Here is an 18991-nt window from a genome sequence, read left to right as displayed (position 1 = left end):
TGTTTTGACTCCTCATGTCATTGGCTTTTTCTTTCCTGCAGTTGCTGAAATTCCCACTGCTTCCGTGTCCACGATACCAGCAGCTACAAGAAGAGACCCGTCAATCAGCTGAATATGTGAACAAAACCAAAGAGAATCTGGTAAGACTCCAGGAGAGGATGTTGAGGAATCATGTAGGAGAGTAAGGGTGGCTGGGATGTCTTTGGAGGTACTAGGGAAGCAGAGCAGATAGCAAAGTGTTGGAGGGGATCTAAAAAGCATTGTGGTACTGGGATTGCTGCTAAGGGAGGAAATGGTAATGGGAGAATGTAAGAGGGCTGGGTGAAGGATTGAGGGCAATAATGATGATGGTCTTTCCTCGAAATTCCGCCATTTTGAAACTACAGTAAGCATCCCCATATCACATCTTTATCTCTCCTCCCATGCTCACTAGAAGTCCTCTTCCATTGCTGCCCCTATTCCACAGTGATAGATGTATTTTTTCAGGCAAACATTCCAAGCATGTGACCATCTCCCGGTTCATACATATATTAAAGGGGTGCTTTTGCAGTCTACATCTTGTGCAGGTTGCTTCACCCCCACCCCTTCACTCTGATGTTTTAGGTTTTAGCCATTGGAAGTATTATACATTTTTAGATGGCAGCCATAAGAATCGGCTAATTGACCCCCCCAACCCCCCCCCACCACCATTGCTTGATCAATTGTGCTTATCTTTGGCCATGGGGTACTACTATATTCCTTGAAATTGCCATCTTGGGTCCCCTGGTTTCTGGAGTAGTAAATGTTTGTACCAGAGTCCTCCCACCCATTATGTATTGCCCTTGTCTTGCATTGGTCTCAAATCCTTCTTTGCATCTATCCTTCTCCTACCAGTATTTTATTAAACTTGGAGCTGATGCTCTTCAAGGGGGTTCCCTGTGGTGTTTCCTGGAATTGGTTGCTTCTGTGGCCGCATCTGCCTGTGGGATGATCCTACCTTACTTTAGTGTATGACCATGTATCATCTATGGTCTTTGTCTTACTCCCAAGGGAAAAACATCTACAAACCTTGAAACTACTAAGTACTATAAAGGGTACTTACCTAAACCTTGACAATTTCTGAGGCTACCCTTTGTCAGTGGAGTCAGACACCTAAGACTGGATCTTTAGCCAGTAGCTGTGATTTATTCTGAACTCCAAAGAGAAAAATCACTGCTCTCCTGTCCAAAGAAATGTATCGATTTTTGTTTCCCACCTATTTCTAATAGTTTATTGAGACCATGTAGGTCTAGTATGGTAAGGTAATTTCTTATCTCATTTTTGGTGGTCCTCTAGGCATAATTTCGACTAGGTGTAACCCCTACCCTCTAGGTACTAAACATATATGTTGGATTTACCTGTGGGGGTCATCTGTTTTATTGTGTACAGTTGTGGTGATTACAGTATCAGTTCATGTATTGACATTGTAGAGCCTGAACATGACTGATGCATATTACTGGTTTCTAGTGATCCTTTTTCTACCCACCTTTTGGCATCAAAATGCACTGAGTTTACCACCAGTCATACATTATATATGTGTTCTACTCCAAAGTGACTTAGTTGCTAAATGTGTATTTCTATAATAGTGTGCATATTATTCAGTAAACCTGTGTAGTATCATTTCTTGGGTTATATATTGGGACTAACTGTACCTATCCACCAGATTTCTGCCTTCCCATGAGCGAGGCCAAGACTGCTCAGCCATTACTTCCCCGTAGAGCAAATTTGGTCCATTTTATGGGTAGAACCCTGCCTTACCCTTAGGTAGATGTTCTCACACCCCTCACCAGGGGACTGTAGGAAAGTCTTCCTAATAGCATTGGTGGCTATGACCAAACCCTGTGCAGCACCAGGGATAGAGCAAAATCATTATCTGTAAACCAGATTACCAATATTATTATGACAATGTGGAATGAGGTTACAAAGATTCAGGGGGTTACTTCATTTCCACCTCCCTTTAGACCATTATTTGGGAACCCCATTTCAGCCCACAAACACACAATAATGCCTTTACAACTTGAAAACAAGGTAGATGGAGGAGGGGAGGGCGCTCGAGAGCCCAACGAAGATGGCCGCCTTCCCATGTAGCTCCTGACCTGGCGAGAAAGCTGTGCCGTGACACAACCGCTTGTGTGGCTGAAGGGGCAGCCCGGTATACAGGGGGCTATTAATGACTCCCAGGCAGGGGTCAGTGTGACTCTTGTCCCGATCGAGATGGTGGGGGCTGAGAAATCGGGCCGGTGGAGGAGGCCAGCAGTGCCGCGTGGGTGCGCTGATGGTGTGTCCTGGAGGTGCCTGGGCTCCGATGCAGAGCTGAGATCATCAGCGGTGGCAGCGCTGGGTGTCCCATGCCGGGACTCGTGTGAGGAGCTAGAGCCAGGGTACACAGGCACACCTACGGCGGCTTTGCGGTCTCATGGGTGTAGGCAGCTCGGCCCTATGTAACAGTGAGCTGCCAGGATCTGTGAAGAGGGGCTGGTCCAGAGGCAGGAGGGAGAACAGAGTGGACAGTCAGCGGGAGGTTGACCCTTATCGGATTGCTGGATCTGGATTGCTGCGACTTCGGCATGAAAGGGCGCATGGAGGAATTGGAGATGGCAAAAGGTGCGGAACTGGAACAGATGACCATTTCCCACGTAGATGCATACTTTTGTGGTGTTCTGTAGTGTGAAGGGCTGCAGTGGATCCTGGCACGTGACAGCAAAAAGTATCCACCACTGTAAGACAACGTGGCTATCCTGCCGACCGTTATGGTTTTGCGGTGCCCTGCACTGTCTGTGTGGGCCAACCATGACCCTTGGGGGAGCAGAGAGGAGACCGCGCCTGGTGGGGCCAAAGAAAGCTGCAGTCTTACTAAGTGAGGCCCGTTTCCCAGTGAGACTTCTTGACTAGACTGCTAGGCGGTTCCAGACAGGGGGAATTGCTATAATCCACACAGTGGTCTGACGTTGGATAGCCGTGCTGCACCTTTTCTTTTACATCCCGTCATCCTAGCTGGCATTGAAGAGAGGAGGGTGAAATAGCTTTGGGTAAGTCTAGTAAGAAAACTTAAGGCAGATGAGGCAAACTTTTCCTCACTGCATGGTAGACAACACAGCCAGTAGAAGGTGATGGCTCAGGACCCTGTGAAAGCCTCATTGGGCAGCCTCGTCACCAGCCCTGATGCCCACCATGAACAGAGGCTCAGTGATTTCCAGAAACAGCAGCAACAGGTAAGCCTTGATGGGCCTCACCAGGCTTTTCAGAGCATTATGCTCACTTCCAGCATGGCCACGGCGGCCTCACAAGCAATGCACTATACCTTTGTTGGGAGAAAGCCTGACTCTGCAGTCAGAGGGTTGGCCGTTCTTCTTACACCTTCCGGTGCAGGGAGCTATCAGATGATGCCAGCCCCCTCAAAGGGCCTCCTTTAAAGGCCATGTTCGACCCCTGTCTGGGCCTGTGCAGCCCTGTCACCATCCCGGATGCCCGCCATGAACAGGCACCGTGATTTCCAGAAAGAGCAGCAGCAACCACTAAGCCCTGATGGGCTTGACCAGCATTTTTAGAGTGTTTTGCTCACTTCCAACATGGCCGCAGCAGCTTCACAAGCAATGCACTACATCTTTGTTGGGGAAAGCCCACCTCTGCAGTCGGCGGATTGTCCGTGGCTGCTTCTTACACCTTCCTGTCCAGGAATCTGGCAGGCGATACAAGCACCCTCAAAGGGCCTTCTTTAAGGCCCATGTTCGACCCCTATCTGGGGCTTTGCAGCCTTGTTATCAGCCCTGATGCCCATCATGAGCAGAGGCATTGTGATTTCCAGAAACAGTAGCAGCAACCTGTAAGCCCTGAATGGGTTTACCAGCATTCTTAAGAGCGTTATGCTCACTACCAACATGGCTGCCGTGGCCCCACGAGCAATTCACTACAGATTTATTGGGGGAAAGCCCACTTCTGCAGTCAGCGGATTGCCCATGGCTGCTTCTTACTCCTTCTGTCCAGGGAGCAAGCAGGCAATACCAGCCCCCTCAAAGGGCCTCCTTTAAGGGACATGTTCGACCCCTCTCTGGACCTGACTGGGCCAAGACGGCCCTTGAATGTCAATCTACAAAGGGAGGACCAATACCCTATGCCAAACATTGCTTGATTTGGTTTCCTGAGCTCATCGTTCTACAGTTGACGTATCTGATTCACTACTGCCTTTGTTACTGATGCAGCCCCAGTTCGATATGGGAGTGGCTTTCCCGAAATTCACATAACACCTAACGCGCATCAGTGCCACCTCCATCAATCTGTGATAAACTTGCACCTATACCGCTAGTTGTTTCAACTCCATCAGGGCGATGAGTCATAGTCTCCAGTTTATCAACCAAGATCACTGTTGCTCCATACACCCACCTCTGCTCACATCCTCTGCCTGCGGCAAAACGTGGTTGCGCCGTGTTATGGTATGGCCCTAGAAGTGCAGGCACTCTGTGTACTACTCTCCAAGCCTAGGCAATGCTGTGCTTTGTGATCTGTTTACATTTTAACCTACCTGTAACTACCGGATTTGACTCTTTCAGCCATGTGCTGTTTGCATTTTAACCTACCTATTACTACCAGATTTGACTCACTCAGCCCTACACTGTACTTGCAATCTAACCTGTTTGCAACCTACCTAACTTGACTTGCCTGCCTTGTGATACAATTGTATGTATACTTGTCTTGATGTTACTGTTTCCTTTGCTTGCTGGGTCCTTTATAGCTCCACCATACCTTGACCTGGACCTGGATCAGTAGGTATGGCCTGTCTAACTCTGTGTAGCACCCGTACCATGAGGTGTGGCTTTCTCAGTCTGTATACCTACCCTTACTTTGTCCTCTAATCATATCTGTACACCCAAAGTAACCCCCTGCAACACGAGGAGTGGCTCTGCCAGATTTAAAGGCATGGTCTAGTAAAATTTTTTATTGTCCCTACGGGTCGGCCATGTTTTTTTAAGCCTAAGTGGCTCGATTTTAGAAAACTTTCCTATGGACCTTACCCGAGTTTTCGTCCATTAAACGCACGCGAAAACAAGCACCAGGGAGCCGCCATTTTCTGATAATCCTATCTTTTCCCCGATCGCCCTGGCTGACCTGCTTTTGCGGCACTAAATCAATTCCCCCGCCCCTGAGCCTGACATTATCAAAACATTCATATTCCCCGCCTCTCCCCGTGACGTTACTGTGCTGCGTAGGCAAACGCGCCCAGTCGTCTTCTGCTCGACTCCACACAGAACCCGGAAACCAACACAGATCAACTCACAACACAGCGCGCCACAATTCAGAATATGAAACTGTACTTTAAAATGAAACAGCAACACGGTACATTTGGTAAAGTACATTTATTTGACATTAAATGTTTAGAGAATATTCACCAATTGACATATGAACTCCGGAAGCCATTTATTTTCTTTTATCTGTATCCGCAATAACTGTTCCGTTTCATCTTGAGTCACGCACTGTTCCTTTATGGTACACAGGGTGTTCATTTTCGTAAAAAGAATCACTTTGGAAGCACGGTGAACCGCAAGGCTGTTCCATCAACTAGGCACTAGTCCAGCCTAAAGGTTGATATGTTGCTTCTAGCCACTAGTACAGCGTAAGGGCATGTGGGCCCTTGGCGATCGTCCCATAATATGGTGATCGTGCTCCAGTTGTTGACACGAAGCTGCAGGTGTCTGCTGAAGAATCCATCCGCCGGTGTCTCAAACAGATGGCAGTGGCAGAAAGGGATCAAATACCTGTTACGAAAACAAAAAAATGATAATTAGTCTCGCTAGCCGAACTTCATTAATATTACTCATTTTATTTATTACGGCCGATCAGAAACTATTTGCTTGCAAGGATAGTTCAATGGAGTATGTTCGTCTCTAAAATCAATGCGAAAAGTAACGAGATAAATGGAGGCCAACACACAATGATAAACGACAGTCTACATGCGTGAGGAATGATATGATATATGATATGGCATTTGTAACGCGCCTATACTCAAGTGTTTCTAGGCGTGACGAGGCAGGTGGGGAACAAGGGCAGACAGACAACGATCCTACTAGGCCAGGTGTCTTTCTGATCGCGCATGGGGAAGGGCTGTACATGGTTAGTTGAATACAAATTAAATAATAGGGCCAGCTGGTGGCAAGTGCGAGGTAAATGCCGGGAGAAGGGGCTGAAGGATACAGAGACAGTCCCGTAGTGCAGGTAGGCAGTGCAGGGAAAAGTGGCTGGGCCAAGGACCGAGATCGGTGAGACCAGTGGACCTGCATGCCCATGTGCCCACTACGAACAGTTTTACTTGCTTTTCCTAGCTCTTCATTCATTCATTTATTCATGCATCCATTCATTAAATCTTCATTCCGGTATAAAAGCGTGTAAAGATTTACTTACATTATATTTGAAATTTCCATTGTGTCTCTTCGTAATGCAGTCTGTAAAACGGACCATGCTCTTGACAACGTTTTTTCGTATACTGAACTAAAATGAAACTCGGTCTAGTTTCTGAATTTCTGCCTTATCGTCTCTTACGTTATTGCGCACTCCCTTCAAATGTAGTTCTTTCGGCATGGTCCCTGTCTCAAGGTCAAAAAACAATAGACCCGTATACTTCCAGTGCGATTTGTGGGCCTCATCTGGGCGCTGTCCTTCGCATTCTTTATTTGCAACATTACGTAGTATAGGCATCTGTGAGAACTTGAAGTTTAGAATCCTCTATGTAGTGCGCCTCAATGTGCAAATGCGAACTGGCTTCTCTCCCAAATGCCACGGCCCGCTTGGCTGGCTTGTTCTAAGTGCCCCAATTTTGTCCCCGTTGTTTGCGAGCTTTGCAGCCCAAATTGAGACATTTAATTTTTGGCGGAAGGTCAGGGAAAGTATAAAGTACCACAGGAGTTGAATTAAAAGTGAGATTTATTGTTTGTTTGTTTGTTTTATTATTTGCAATACGCAAGCCTCCCCTCCGTTAACAGTGCGCAGCATTTACATTTACATGAGATGAGACATGAGAAAAATATATACATACACATATGTGAGGTGAATAGAGAGAATTCAAAGATGACACCCAGATGTTTGCCACCCATGATGGTGAAGGTAGGGGTTAGGTTTACAGGTACACTGTACAATAACATTTATTTACTAAAAGACAATCGTATTGCAATTATTTAAACCAGGATTTGTACTTCACAATCAGCAAACTCCAAACGCTCCAAAATAACGCTATCAGAGTGGCCTTAAACATTCCTAACAGAGTTCATATCTCCACCGCTAGGAAGAATATCCACTGGCTAAAAATCAAAGACAGGATTGCGCTTAAGACCTTATCCCTTACCTCCAAATGCCTTAACAACATAGCGCCCCCCTACCTGGTAAACAGAGTCAACAAGAGAATCTCAAACCGGCCCACCAGAATGACGAATGCCTACACTTTAGTGGTGCCCAGATATAAAAAGAGCACAGCGGGCGGCTCCAGCTTCCCGGTCATAGCTGCTCAAACCTGGAACAGACTCCCCCTTGACCTCAGAATGGACCTACCCTACACTAGCTTCAGGCGGAAAGTCCTCACCTGGATTCGCTCCATCGACACCTAGCCTGACCACCTTACCGCCACCTATTCTAGAGACTGCGGATGAGTATAACGGGGAGCAAGGGCGCGGGTGTTGGCGTCCCGCGAAGGGTGTCTGGATTAGCCCAGGAGGGCCACCGTATTCTCGGAGGGGAGGCCACGCCCCCTCCCTATTTCCTCTCCTTATCATCCCCGCAGGGCAGGAAGCCCGCGGGGGAGCAAGAGCGCGGGTGTTGGCGTCCCGCGAAGGGTGTCTGGATTAGCCCAGGAGGGCCACCGTATTCTCGGAGGAGAGGCCACGCCCCCTCCCTATTTCCTCTCCTTATCATCCCTGCAGGAAGCCCGCGGGGGAGCAAGGGCGCGGGTGTTGGCGTCCCGCGAAGGGTGTTTGCGGTCCCGTGGAGGTGCACCTTCAGGACTTTGTCACTTTGACCTTAAGGCGGCGCAAGGACGCAGTGTTTAGGAGGGGAAGAGGAAGGCCCGGCCGCCTGGAGAAAAAGGGTGAAAGTAAGTGTCGGCGAGGGACTGTAAGAGGAGTTGTTGTCTGTTTGTTCTGGACATAAGGGCTGAAAACTGGTGTGGACCTACCAAACCCGTAATGTCACTCCTCAAGTCCCTGAGATCCTTGAAAGCCCACGGCCCCCCTAGGAAACGCCCCCCTCCGTCACCAGCGCTCTCACCCTTCCACCTTCCTCCTTTTTGCTCAGAGGTTCATCTCGCCCGCCAAAAGAGTGGCCCCATTTCTAAGCGTAAGGTCCTGGCTGTGAAGAGGCTTCACTCCCGGGATCAGAAGGGAGTGCCAGTCAAAGCCCTAAATCTGGATGGACAAAACTCTGTTCTAGTACATGCGGGTGAGCACTTTACTTGTTCCCCCGAACCCCCACTAGAGTTGAAAGAAGGGGGTTGTCGGTTACCGCAGGGGAACAGTATAGTCGCAGGTCAAGGGATCAGGGAAGGTCCAATACCTATCAACATTGGCAGTCTGTCTGATCCTTGTGAAGGAGGGGAATTTACCTCTAAGCCTCAGGCTACCACAGACTCCATCGGAGGAAGACCTCCTAGCCCGCTGTTCCATCCATCCACTGCAGTCGTGCTCTCTCCCCATCTTTCCACCTTGAGCGTCAGCCTCCCCAAGGTGTTATCCTTTTCTGGAATTCCTGGTCCCGGAACGGAGATGCCGGAGCCCAATGAGGAAGTCACTGGAGGAATTGGAGCATTAGTCAGCAGCTGTCCCTCAGCTTGCTCCTCTCCTACCAGCAACATCAGGGCCTCCACCCCGCCATCTGGCTCTAACATTCGTGCCAGCCCGGGAAAGACTCCTTCCAACTCTGCTCTGGCTAGCCCAACTGCGGGGGGCAGCCCTTCTTTTGACGATGTCCTTGTATGGAACCTCCCCCTGGGCAATAGAAGTTTCGGGAGTGTACCTATGTCTACAGTGCGCCTATTGGCTAGCCCCACTCTTCATCCATCCCCACTCAAGGTGTCCAAACAACCAAACTGTGAAATCTCCCCGGCTGTAGGGCCGGTTATCAACCCATCAGTCGAGGTGGACATGTCACTCGGGGGGTGTAAGTGTAAACAAGTTTTGGCAGAGTTGGCTGCTATTAGAAATTTGCTTATAACACTAATAGCCATTCAGGGGAAGGGGAAAGGGGAGGGGGAGGCCTTTCCCACTCCAATTGTTTGTAAGGGTCTCTCTGACTTTTCTTTGGTACACCCTAAGAACCTCGACCCTCCTTGTCCCGAGACTATAGCCCCAACTTCTTCTGGCCCTAGCTTGTTGTCTGGGATGATACATTCGGTCATTGAAAAAGTTCCCAGGGTAGGGGGATCCAAGCATAGTGAACCCAGTGGGGCGGTAGAATCTGCCCTAAATCCAGTAGGTTCAATAAGCCCTCATCATGGGGGGATGATCGACTGTGGTCAACGACACAGAGACGGTCCATCTCAGCCTCCTGTTCAAGGCCAGATTGGCCGAGCTACAGTGTATCTCCACGGGGTACCAAAAATGGAAAGGAACTTGCTGGAGTCCAGGGAGTCCCTCGTAAATAAAAGCGTTCACTGGTTACGATCCGTGAGAGGTTGTTCCTTTGTGTCCAGGGAATCCTTGGTGGGCTGTCGTAGAATGGGCAGTTTGGGCAATAGCTCGGAGGACATAGTGGAACTGGCCTTTTCTGACTGGAGACTGGCGAGTAGGGTCCTGGGTCAATGGAGGCGAACGGGAGGGACGCCTGGGAGCGGAATTGTAATCAGCCCACACTTATATTTAGGCTCCAAATATCCCATGAGGCCAGTCAGGAGGCCCTTCCCCCTGTCTGGGGCAAACCTCACTCCCCTGGGCCGTGTTCGGTTAGGCTTTTTGGGGGCCAGGCCCTGGCATGGGGAGTTAGTCAGAGGGTGATGTGGTCCTATGTTTCTTCTTTTTTGTTCCCTTATCTTGTATGGAACTGCAATTTCATGAAATTGTAACCTGGATATGTGTAATAATGTGTATCTCTGTCGTTTAATGGCTGTTTTTATACAACCGAATAAACATGTTTGCTTGCTTGCAAACTCTATTAATGAAAATAATAATGTATAACTAGATTACTGGTCTCTAGACAACCTGCTCTATCTGCATTTCTGTATTTCTGTACTGCCTGTATATGCTTTCTTCTCATCTGTACAACCGTTTCTTGTTTCTTGTATTGTAACTAAGTTCTCAAGTATCCTTGTACTGCCTGCGCCCAGCTACCCTCGCGGGTTTGGTCTCTGCGCTATACCAAATAAACAAACAAACAAACAAACAAGCTGTGCTTCAGGTGGGCATGGCACAGTCGCAATGTTCGGTGGCAATGGATCACTGCTCTGCACAGAAACGTCCAAAATTCCATATCTGTGCTTCTCTAACACAGCAACAATAAGGCCTTTCACAAAGTCGAACTGCATTTCATCATAGACTGGTTTGATCACCCATTGCTTACTTCGTTTTGAAAACACCTTAGTGTAGCGAGGCATCCTTACTTTACCCCTAGTCCTAGATTGTTCACGTCCGACATTGCTGTTATGGGCCAAGACCGCTAGTAGAGTGCAATGTTTCATGCCCCAAAAGCTAAAATGCAAGCGCTTTGGCCTGTACTTTAGGCACATATTGTGGAACACCTCCAAATCTCCTGTGTGACAGAATTCTGTCAGTCCTCTCAAATCTCTTGATAGAGTTTTGTCGAAAACAATCTTCTCAATGGCTTTGTGTGTCGGTGAAGATGGAATCAACCACTTCTTCTTCCGTGCCTCCTCTGGGGACAAAGGGCCATGTTCACATTGGTGGAAATGTTCATTTGCTGTCCAGCGGTGAACGTTGGTACAGTGGTGCATCAGTGACCGCCATTTTTCAAGTAGTATTTCCACTGACCCCTCACAAGTTTTTGAGCTCCACCAAAGATGGTTGGTGATAGAATGTGACCACTGCAAAATACTTTCAAAACCTTTTTTTTTCCCTGCAGCCGAGATTTTCTTATTGATTGATTTAGCAAGATGCCATACGTCAAATTGATGTTTAATATGTGGGAACTGCTCTCTCATTGTCTTGGCAATTGAAAAGTGTCTATCCGTGGCTATGAGGTCGATGTGCATTCCCCTCGATTGTAGATATTCCACTGATTTTATAAAACCTAGTTTCTCCATGGCCACTGAGGATGTACATTGTGTTACCTGCACGACCACCGAACTCACAATTTTCTTACTATCCATGTCCTGAAAGTGGTAGGTGCAGTACTTGGCAGAAAATCCAGGGCTGTCGCACTGTCCATCGCCAGCTAGCCTGAATCGTTTGCCTTCGAATGTACTTGCTAGAGACAATTGTTCAATTTTCCAAGCATCACTAATGGCCGGAAACAGATAATCACGTTGGTATGTGTAGTACAGCGCTTTAGAAATGAAATGGAGTCCCACAAACTGAAAGAAAGCCTCTAACTTTCTAAAACTGGAGCCACTAAAAAGTGATGCAGCTGCACACAGTAGATTGCCTGCTGGCAGTTTCCCCAGCATCGGTTGTGCAGACCATGAGAACCTATGATTTAATCTACAGGCGGCATTTATTTTGACGTTACTGCCTTTTATTTGACGAGTCACATTAATCAATGGCTTCCCACATACTTTCCCTCTAATGGAATGCACACATTTCAGCATACTTACAATTTATATCAAACAACTGTTGAATACAATGTATTTGCTCTCTTTCATTAGACTGTCATCCTGCGTCAACGTTGTTTCGGCCTTTGACGTTGTGGAGATTTCAACACATTGGAAAGTAATATCGCTGATATCAAGTTCTGATGCGTCTATGGATGCTGCGGCTGGTTCATTCTCTGTCATTTCAACATCTATGACTTCAACATTGATGGGAGAACACAACAATGTCGACAGGTTTTTTGGTGGCAAATTTTTGGCGGGTGTAGATTGTGTAAATTGATCTGCAAATACTTCAGAGCTATCTTCAATACATTCAATAACATCTTCTTGTGGTGGTGCGGTCGCACTGTAGCTATGGTCCAATGCAACTTTGCTGTAGTCTCCAAACACAGTTAATTCATGTTCTGGCCATTGGACATGAGCATCTCGAGCCTGAACACGCCTCGCCTCAATTAATAGTTCCTCCATAGTGTACACGGTCTGGCAAGCCACATCTCTCATTCGCTTCACTGTCTGTGTGTGTATAGTTCTGACACCCACGGGTAACTGGAGGAGAGATTGGAAAAGGGATGTTCAGTTTAAACACAAGATGGAGTGTAGTAGAATTGACTGGAAAAAAACATAAAATAGTCCCCAGCACAAACATTTTTTTAAAGTTATGAACTGTTTGTAACTAACCTTTTTTTGTTTTTTTTTCTTTGCAACTTTTTTGACTCGACCTTCAACATCTACACGCTGTAGCTCCGATTCATTTCCGCATGTCCTCCCTTCCTCTTGCGCTGCAATGACTATATATTCTGTATCCGCATAGACAGCACGGAATGAGGCTCCATCGTCTCCCTGAAACATAGTACTTTCATTACTATGTATCAAAATATTGTTAGCATAAAACACACGTGAGGACGAACACAAAGGTACATCTCAATAGCCAAATACGATTTAAACATTGTGTGCAACAATCAAACGACAAGTATTCGACCAGTGATGATCTATTTCGATGGAACTGTCAGTAACCATAGCTCTGGCTCTGCATGGACTGCCATGAATGGTTGTATTGGAGAGGAGGCATCCGCATCTCCCTGAAACACAGTACTTGCATTAGTATGCTTTTCAATATTCAAAACACAACACACACTTGGGGTCGACGGCACAGGTGCATATAAAGAGATAACCGCGAAAGATGCATTGTCCAAAAGAATCAAGGAAAATCCAAATATGATCACATTTCATCGACTTATTTCAACGATTCCTTTACATCTGCATCATCTAAATGAGATGTTGTGATTGTGGTGGAAGCTTCGTCGTCTCCCTGAAACACAGCACTTGCGTTAATAGGGAAGAAAGTATAGCAAATGGAATCACGTTATATGATCACGCATGATGGAGCTGTCATTATCCATACCTCGTGCTGCTGAAGAATATCTATGGATGTTGCAAATGTAGTGCGCACTTCCGAAAGCTGTTGAGCCGATTCGTATACTTGAATGTCAGGCTCTGCATCAAGTGCAGGGGTTGACGCTCCATCAACTGCCTGAAACATAGTACTTGCATTAGTGAGGATTACAATTGTGAAAACATAACACACACCTGGGGTCGACAGCACAGGTACATATCAACGGCTAACCACGAATGAAACATTGTGTAGAACAATCAAACAACAAGAATTCCAGCTCTGATGATGATGCTCGATGGAGTTGTCAGTATCCATACCTCCTGATGTTGAAAAACATCTAGAAATGTTGTAGATGTGGCGGACGCTTCAGCATCTCCCTGAAAGACAGTAATTGCATTAGTATGGATAACAATAATTATAACTGAAAACAAACACCAGTGGACGATAACTAAGGTGTATATCAATTGGAAAGCAGTAACCAAACATTCGGTAAAATAATTACACGATAGAATAAAACTATTACTTGACATGCATAAAACAAGTCTGTAGCGGATTAGCCTAGTAAGATTACCTGATACGCGCTAGAAGTGGTTGATAACTGCGACCACGTCAAGGATGTAGAATGTTCTTGCTTCAGATTCAAGGGATAGTCAAGAAGTTGTAAAGGTCAATTAATGATTGATAATCAAATACCAATATTAAAAATAGCCATGTAAGCCGACAGAATACTTGAAAAATGCTCAATACAGCACAGTTCCCTGTCCCCATATATATATACATTGCGTTTGTGGGTTATGAAATCGAAAAAGAATATATTGATAAATGTCATTATTCAAAAAACTATACACTCATATCAATATCGAAATTATTACAAGGGATTACCTACAATATCAATTAATCCATTCGGCTACCTACACACTACCGCAAGGCCGAAAGCTAAATCTGGACACTTGACTCACCGGTGGCGGAATGTAGACGAATAGAGTGGGAATAGCGTTTTCGTGCAATTTCCGTGTCGTTCGCCGTTTATTCTTCTTTGTTACCCAAGAAGTTGTGTACATGTCCAAGGAAAAGTACCGGCTGCAGATGCGGTATCGATCACCCCTCTTGTCCTCTAAGACTTGTTGGACTCTACTTTCCAGCTCATCCAGTGGATATCCGCAATGTCTGACCCATTCTCTTATTCGATCAACAGTTTTCGGGAATACATGCATTGTAGTTCCTTCAGATTTCGCATGGGTCTTCGAAGGGCAACCGCTAATCGAACAGGCAGGCATTGTTGATAAATCTGGAAAGTAAATATCGACATTATTATACAATCTTCAAGAGTAAAGATTTGATACAAAAGTAAATGAATCATACAATGATCAATGCAATGTTTGTTTTGGTCGCAGGAACTATACCAGTTCATTATGTGCGGCTACGTTTTTGCATAAGTTGCAGAAATGTATAAATGATGTGACTGAAATCTGAACATGTGACTCGTCCCTTGGATGTTCTGTCTTGCACGAGAAGGAAACATGCTTACATTATAGACTGGACCCCCGAAGGATGCAATTCAATGACAATAGACACAGATGAAAATAAATAGATCTATTGATAGCATAGCAATGGAAACTCAAGTCAATACCAATGAGACCAATGAACATAGCACTATTGTGTACTCTACTCGCAAATAGATAGAAATTTAAAAATCTGCGAAATATGACCAGGATACATGGCCTTACCTTGACCAACAAACAGTTGGATTCAGCAAGCAGAGCAGTATGTTGCGGGAGAATAGGTGGATGGCCACAGGTAGCGCACTGATGGGTATGCTCGAAGCGGTCACAGAAGTTCACGGATAGCACGACGACGAGCAGATTAGCATAGATCTCAGTGGTTCCCAGGTAGCACGTTCAGGAGTTGACTTGCAAAGCACAAACATGTTCTCATGAGACATATTGAGTGGTTTTTAAAGTATTAGAAACTGGGGTGTGACGTATGTATGTCGTGGTATTAGGGGGGCGGCCTGCTTGAAGGGGAAGCCTGCCTGGAGACACGGGGTCTGAGGAGGCCATGTGACCGATGGCCCCTTGGCGTGGGACACCTTTTGAAGTGTACATGTAGTTTGGCACCTTGCCCGTTTGCGCCCGTCACAGCCCCCCATGCCAGCGGGCATCCACCGGCGCGAACCGCCTTTTATACACGGGGGTGGGATGGATGGCCCTGGGGCGTGCAGATAAGGCACAGGAAGACTGCTGAATGGAGACACACTTATGTGTATTGCAGGGGGGCGGCCTGCCTCAGCAGAGGCCTGCCTGGAGACACGGGGTCTGAGGAGACCATGTGAACAATGGCCCCTTGGCGTGGTCTACCTTTTGAAGTGTACATGCAGTTTGGCACCTTAGCCTTTCGCGCCCCTGACAGCCCCCCATGCCAGCGCGCATCCACCGGCGCGAACCGCCTTTATATCAATATACAGTATATCGCCTTTATATCAATGATAGTATATCGTTGCTTATCAATAACAAATGCCACATACCGGAGATTCTTGTGAGCACAGACCCACACTTCAACCGGTGTATTATAGTGGTCAAGACTGTATAATCCAATGGTAAATGTTAGTATAGATATATGTGTGACTTTTATAGAGACATAACCTACTGAAAGACTTTGAACAAGTGTGTTTTAGTGCATGCATTATCGAGAATATGTTATGTTAGCTTAGATAGATAGTGACCACCCTGCTTCACAGCAACCAGACCTTCACCCATTCGGAGCACAGATGTCTGACGTCCATCCTTGAATGGAGACACACTTGATTCATTTAAAAAATCGAGACAACCGTTGTTAAAATATATGTGGTGTTTTATTTTGTATCTTATTTTCCTGACACAAAAATACAAGACTTTAAAGATTATACAGGTCAGGTTGCAGCACAGCGAGAGAAAATCCCCTGTACTGACCGCTGTCACTCGGGAACGTTTCTCTAATGGCACGAACGGCACAGGCGGGTATCACTCTTCGAACGCGGTGTCCAAGCCTCCCGTGAAGCCACCATGTAAAGGAACGATAGGCCACCAGCCTGTACCACCTGTGAAAAGGAATGAAACAAACTGTTTTTAAATGACCAAGATAAGTTTAATAAACGTTTGTTGTCAATGACAATTCTTGTACTAATGGCATTTTACACGGACAAATGCTATCTAGACAATGCACACTATTCAACGACTTACATGCGTTACAATGATATGTAGATGTAATTTTGGATATAGTAGAAGACCATGAAATAGGAGTGGCATGACAAGCAGAGTATACTTACTCGTTACTCGGATTACGAGGACGAACAGTTGCTCGAAGTTCGTGCATAAGCACCATCATTATTCTCAACACGGCCCGTGTGAGGCAGGCTGCCCTGAAGTCTGGCAGCTCGGTGATGCATTGCGGTCGTGGCTCGCCTTCCGAAATGTAGGCCAGGCATCCCGAGTTTTCTCGGCAGCAGCAGTTCTCGTCCTCAGTTGGCATTAGCTCGCACCGATTGCTTGTGTACCAGGTGGAGATGCCGTCCATGCGACTAGGCCCAGGCTCTTCATCTGTTGATTCGTCATGCCAACTGCCGTCCGAATCCCCATCGTTTTCGCGTGCTTCCCTTTTCAGTAGTTCCTCCTCGGTATACTCGGGCTCGTACATGTTGGGCATTATTGTAGCCATTGTGTGTTAAACAAACTAAAATAATTTATAGCGGTGGTACTGGTATCTGTTCGCACGGGCTACAAGCGGCGAAGGTAGCTGACCAGAGCACTGAAACGAGTCACAGAATACTCAAAGTAACAAAGAGAGAGGAATGGAATCGAAAATCGGCTGCTGTGTGTTGTGAAACGGTCTGTTTGTACTTATTGAGGAGAGAGGCGTCCTGCCATTTCCATGGCGACACGTCATTAGCTGAAGCGCAGCGAATGTTAACACGAGACGTGCTTTGGCGTTGGGAAATGGGCGGTACGAGTCTGCTGATGACAGGCTCAGGGGCGGGGGAATTGATTTAGTGCCGCAAAAGCAGGTCAGCCAGGGCGATCGGGGAAAAGATAGGATTATCAGAAAATGGCAGCTCCCTGGTGCTTGTTTTCACGTGCGTTTAGTGGATGAAAACTCGGGTAAGGTCCATAGGAAAGTTTTCTAAAATCGAGCCACTTAGGCTTAAAAAAACATGGCCGACCCGTAGGGACAATAAAAAATTTTACTAGACCATGCCTTTAACTTCAAGATCCACCTGCATTTAATTGTAATTTTTGTATCCCTTATACGTGGTCTTGCACTTTTGTAGAATCTCACTTTGCGCTTGCTGTCACTAGCTTCTAGCTGCCTGAGGGTTTTGGGTGCTGCTATAAATGCAAAAATAAAAAGAGAAGTCGATGTCGCAGTTGGAAATCAAATTTGATAAAATGACAGTGGCCCAGTTGGAAATGAGAACCGCTACGCTAGAGCAGAGAACAAACAAAATGTATCAACAGTGTGCCCATATGTTACACTTGGTTCAACAGACTGGGCATGATATGGAGGCTGTGATTAAAGGGAACCTAGCAATGGAGTCCAGATTGGAATACTTGAAGAATGTGGCACGAGCCGTGCAATTGCGGATTATCGGTCTCCCATCTGGAGCGGTTGGGGATGACCACATTAGTTTTATTGCTAGCTGGCTCCCAAAGGTGTTGGACTTGGAGGAGGACCAGGACCTCATATATGTGGACAAATGCTATTGTATTAAGTCCCAAACCTCCAGCCTGTCTCCAAATACGCCTGCAGCACCAACACTCATTGTCAGGTTTGTTGAAGCTCGGGACAGGGAGAGGGTTCTGAAGGCTGCGGTAGCCAACAAGTCTTTTACATTCCAAGAGCATAAGGTCCTTGCCTTTCCTGACCTGGCGCTAGCGACTAAAAATAAAAGGAAGAGGTTAAACATCATAAATACATCTTTTCTGGCACGAGGGGTTAAGGCGGGACTGCTCAGACCAGCTAAACTGTGGGTTTCATGGAAAGAGAATATATTTTTGGGGATGTCGAGAGTGCTGAGAAATTGTTGGCAACCATATTTGTGAAATAAACATCCAGTTAGGACAAGGGACGAGGCGTATTGGTGCCGGGGGTCCTGCCCTCGGTTTTGCTATCTCCTAGATCTACGGTGCACGATTTTCCATTCTTGCTAGAGTAGCGGGTGCCTTTGACAAAACAATTGGGTTCCAATTTGGTGGTTGATATATTAAATATGATAGTGGTTATGTGAATAGTATAGGGTGTGCTTTGCACAGATATTTGCATATTTGCTGTTATGGGCCTTGGATGTGAGCGAGGGTGGTGAACGTTCAACACAAACATCTGTTGCACCCATGAGGAGGGTTTTACCTCTCGCTTGTATTTGCATATTAAACTTTCAATAAAAACAAAGTAAAAACAAAAAAAAGGTGGCTGTACTAAAAGGGAAGGATTTGTTCATGTCCTAAGGTGAAGATCTTGCTGCAGACCAGGAGGACCTCATGATCCATATTCCTATCTCCAGACACTGCAACCATACTAGTAGAGACAGTAGCAGAATCCAACTCATGACACTCTGGAACACACACATACTTGCATATCAGAAAAACGCCAACAGCTTCAAAATGGTTGCTCAGCTTCTAAACCAGCGGATGCTTTGAGCATGGAGAAGCTTCTCTGAAACAAGAAACACTGTCCCGTAGTACCAAAAAAAAAAAAATGATACACACGGTAGACAAAAGAAATGCTCAGGCACTCGTACTGGTTAAAGGTGCATCAGTGCAAAAATGTATTCAATCCAAAAAGTCATGTATCCCAACATCACTGAAATTCATAAT

The 18991-nt window shown here is 46.3% G+C and overlaps 1 protein-coding gene across 1 annotated transcript in view; it reads left to right on the top strand.

The window, feature by feature from the left end:
* Window positions 1-18991, top strand: part of ACP2 (acid phosphatase 2, lysosomal) — a 714504-nt gene that overhangs the window by 355027 nt on the left and 340486 nt on the right. Inside the window, exon 5 of the mRNA XM_069623159.1 lies at window positions 42-140. Coding sequence (XP_069479260.1) covers window positions 42-140 — 99 coding nt within the window. The remainder of the gene's footprint in view (window positions 1-41; window positions 141-18991) is intronic.

The sequence above is a fragment of the Ambystoma mexicanum genome, chromosome 11, assembly GCF_040938575.1.
Source record: "Ambystoma mexicanum isolate Mex_15411 chromosome 11, UKY_AmexF1_1, whole genome shotgun sequence".
NCBI lineage: Eukaryota > Metazoa > Chordata > Amphibia > Caudata > Ambystomatidae > Ambystoma > Ambystoma mexicanum.
The sequence above is the reverse complement of the archived record's forward strand: the minus strand, read 5'-3'. Positions and strand labels throughout refer to the sequence as shown.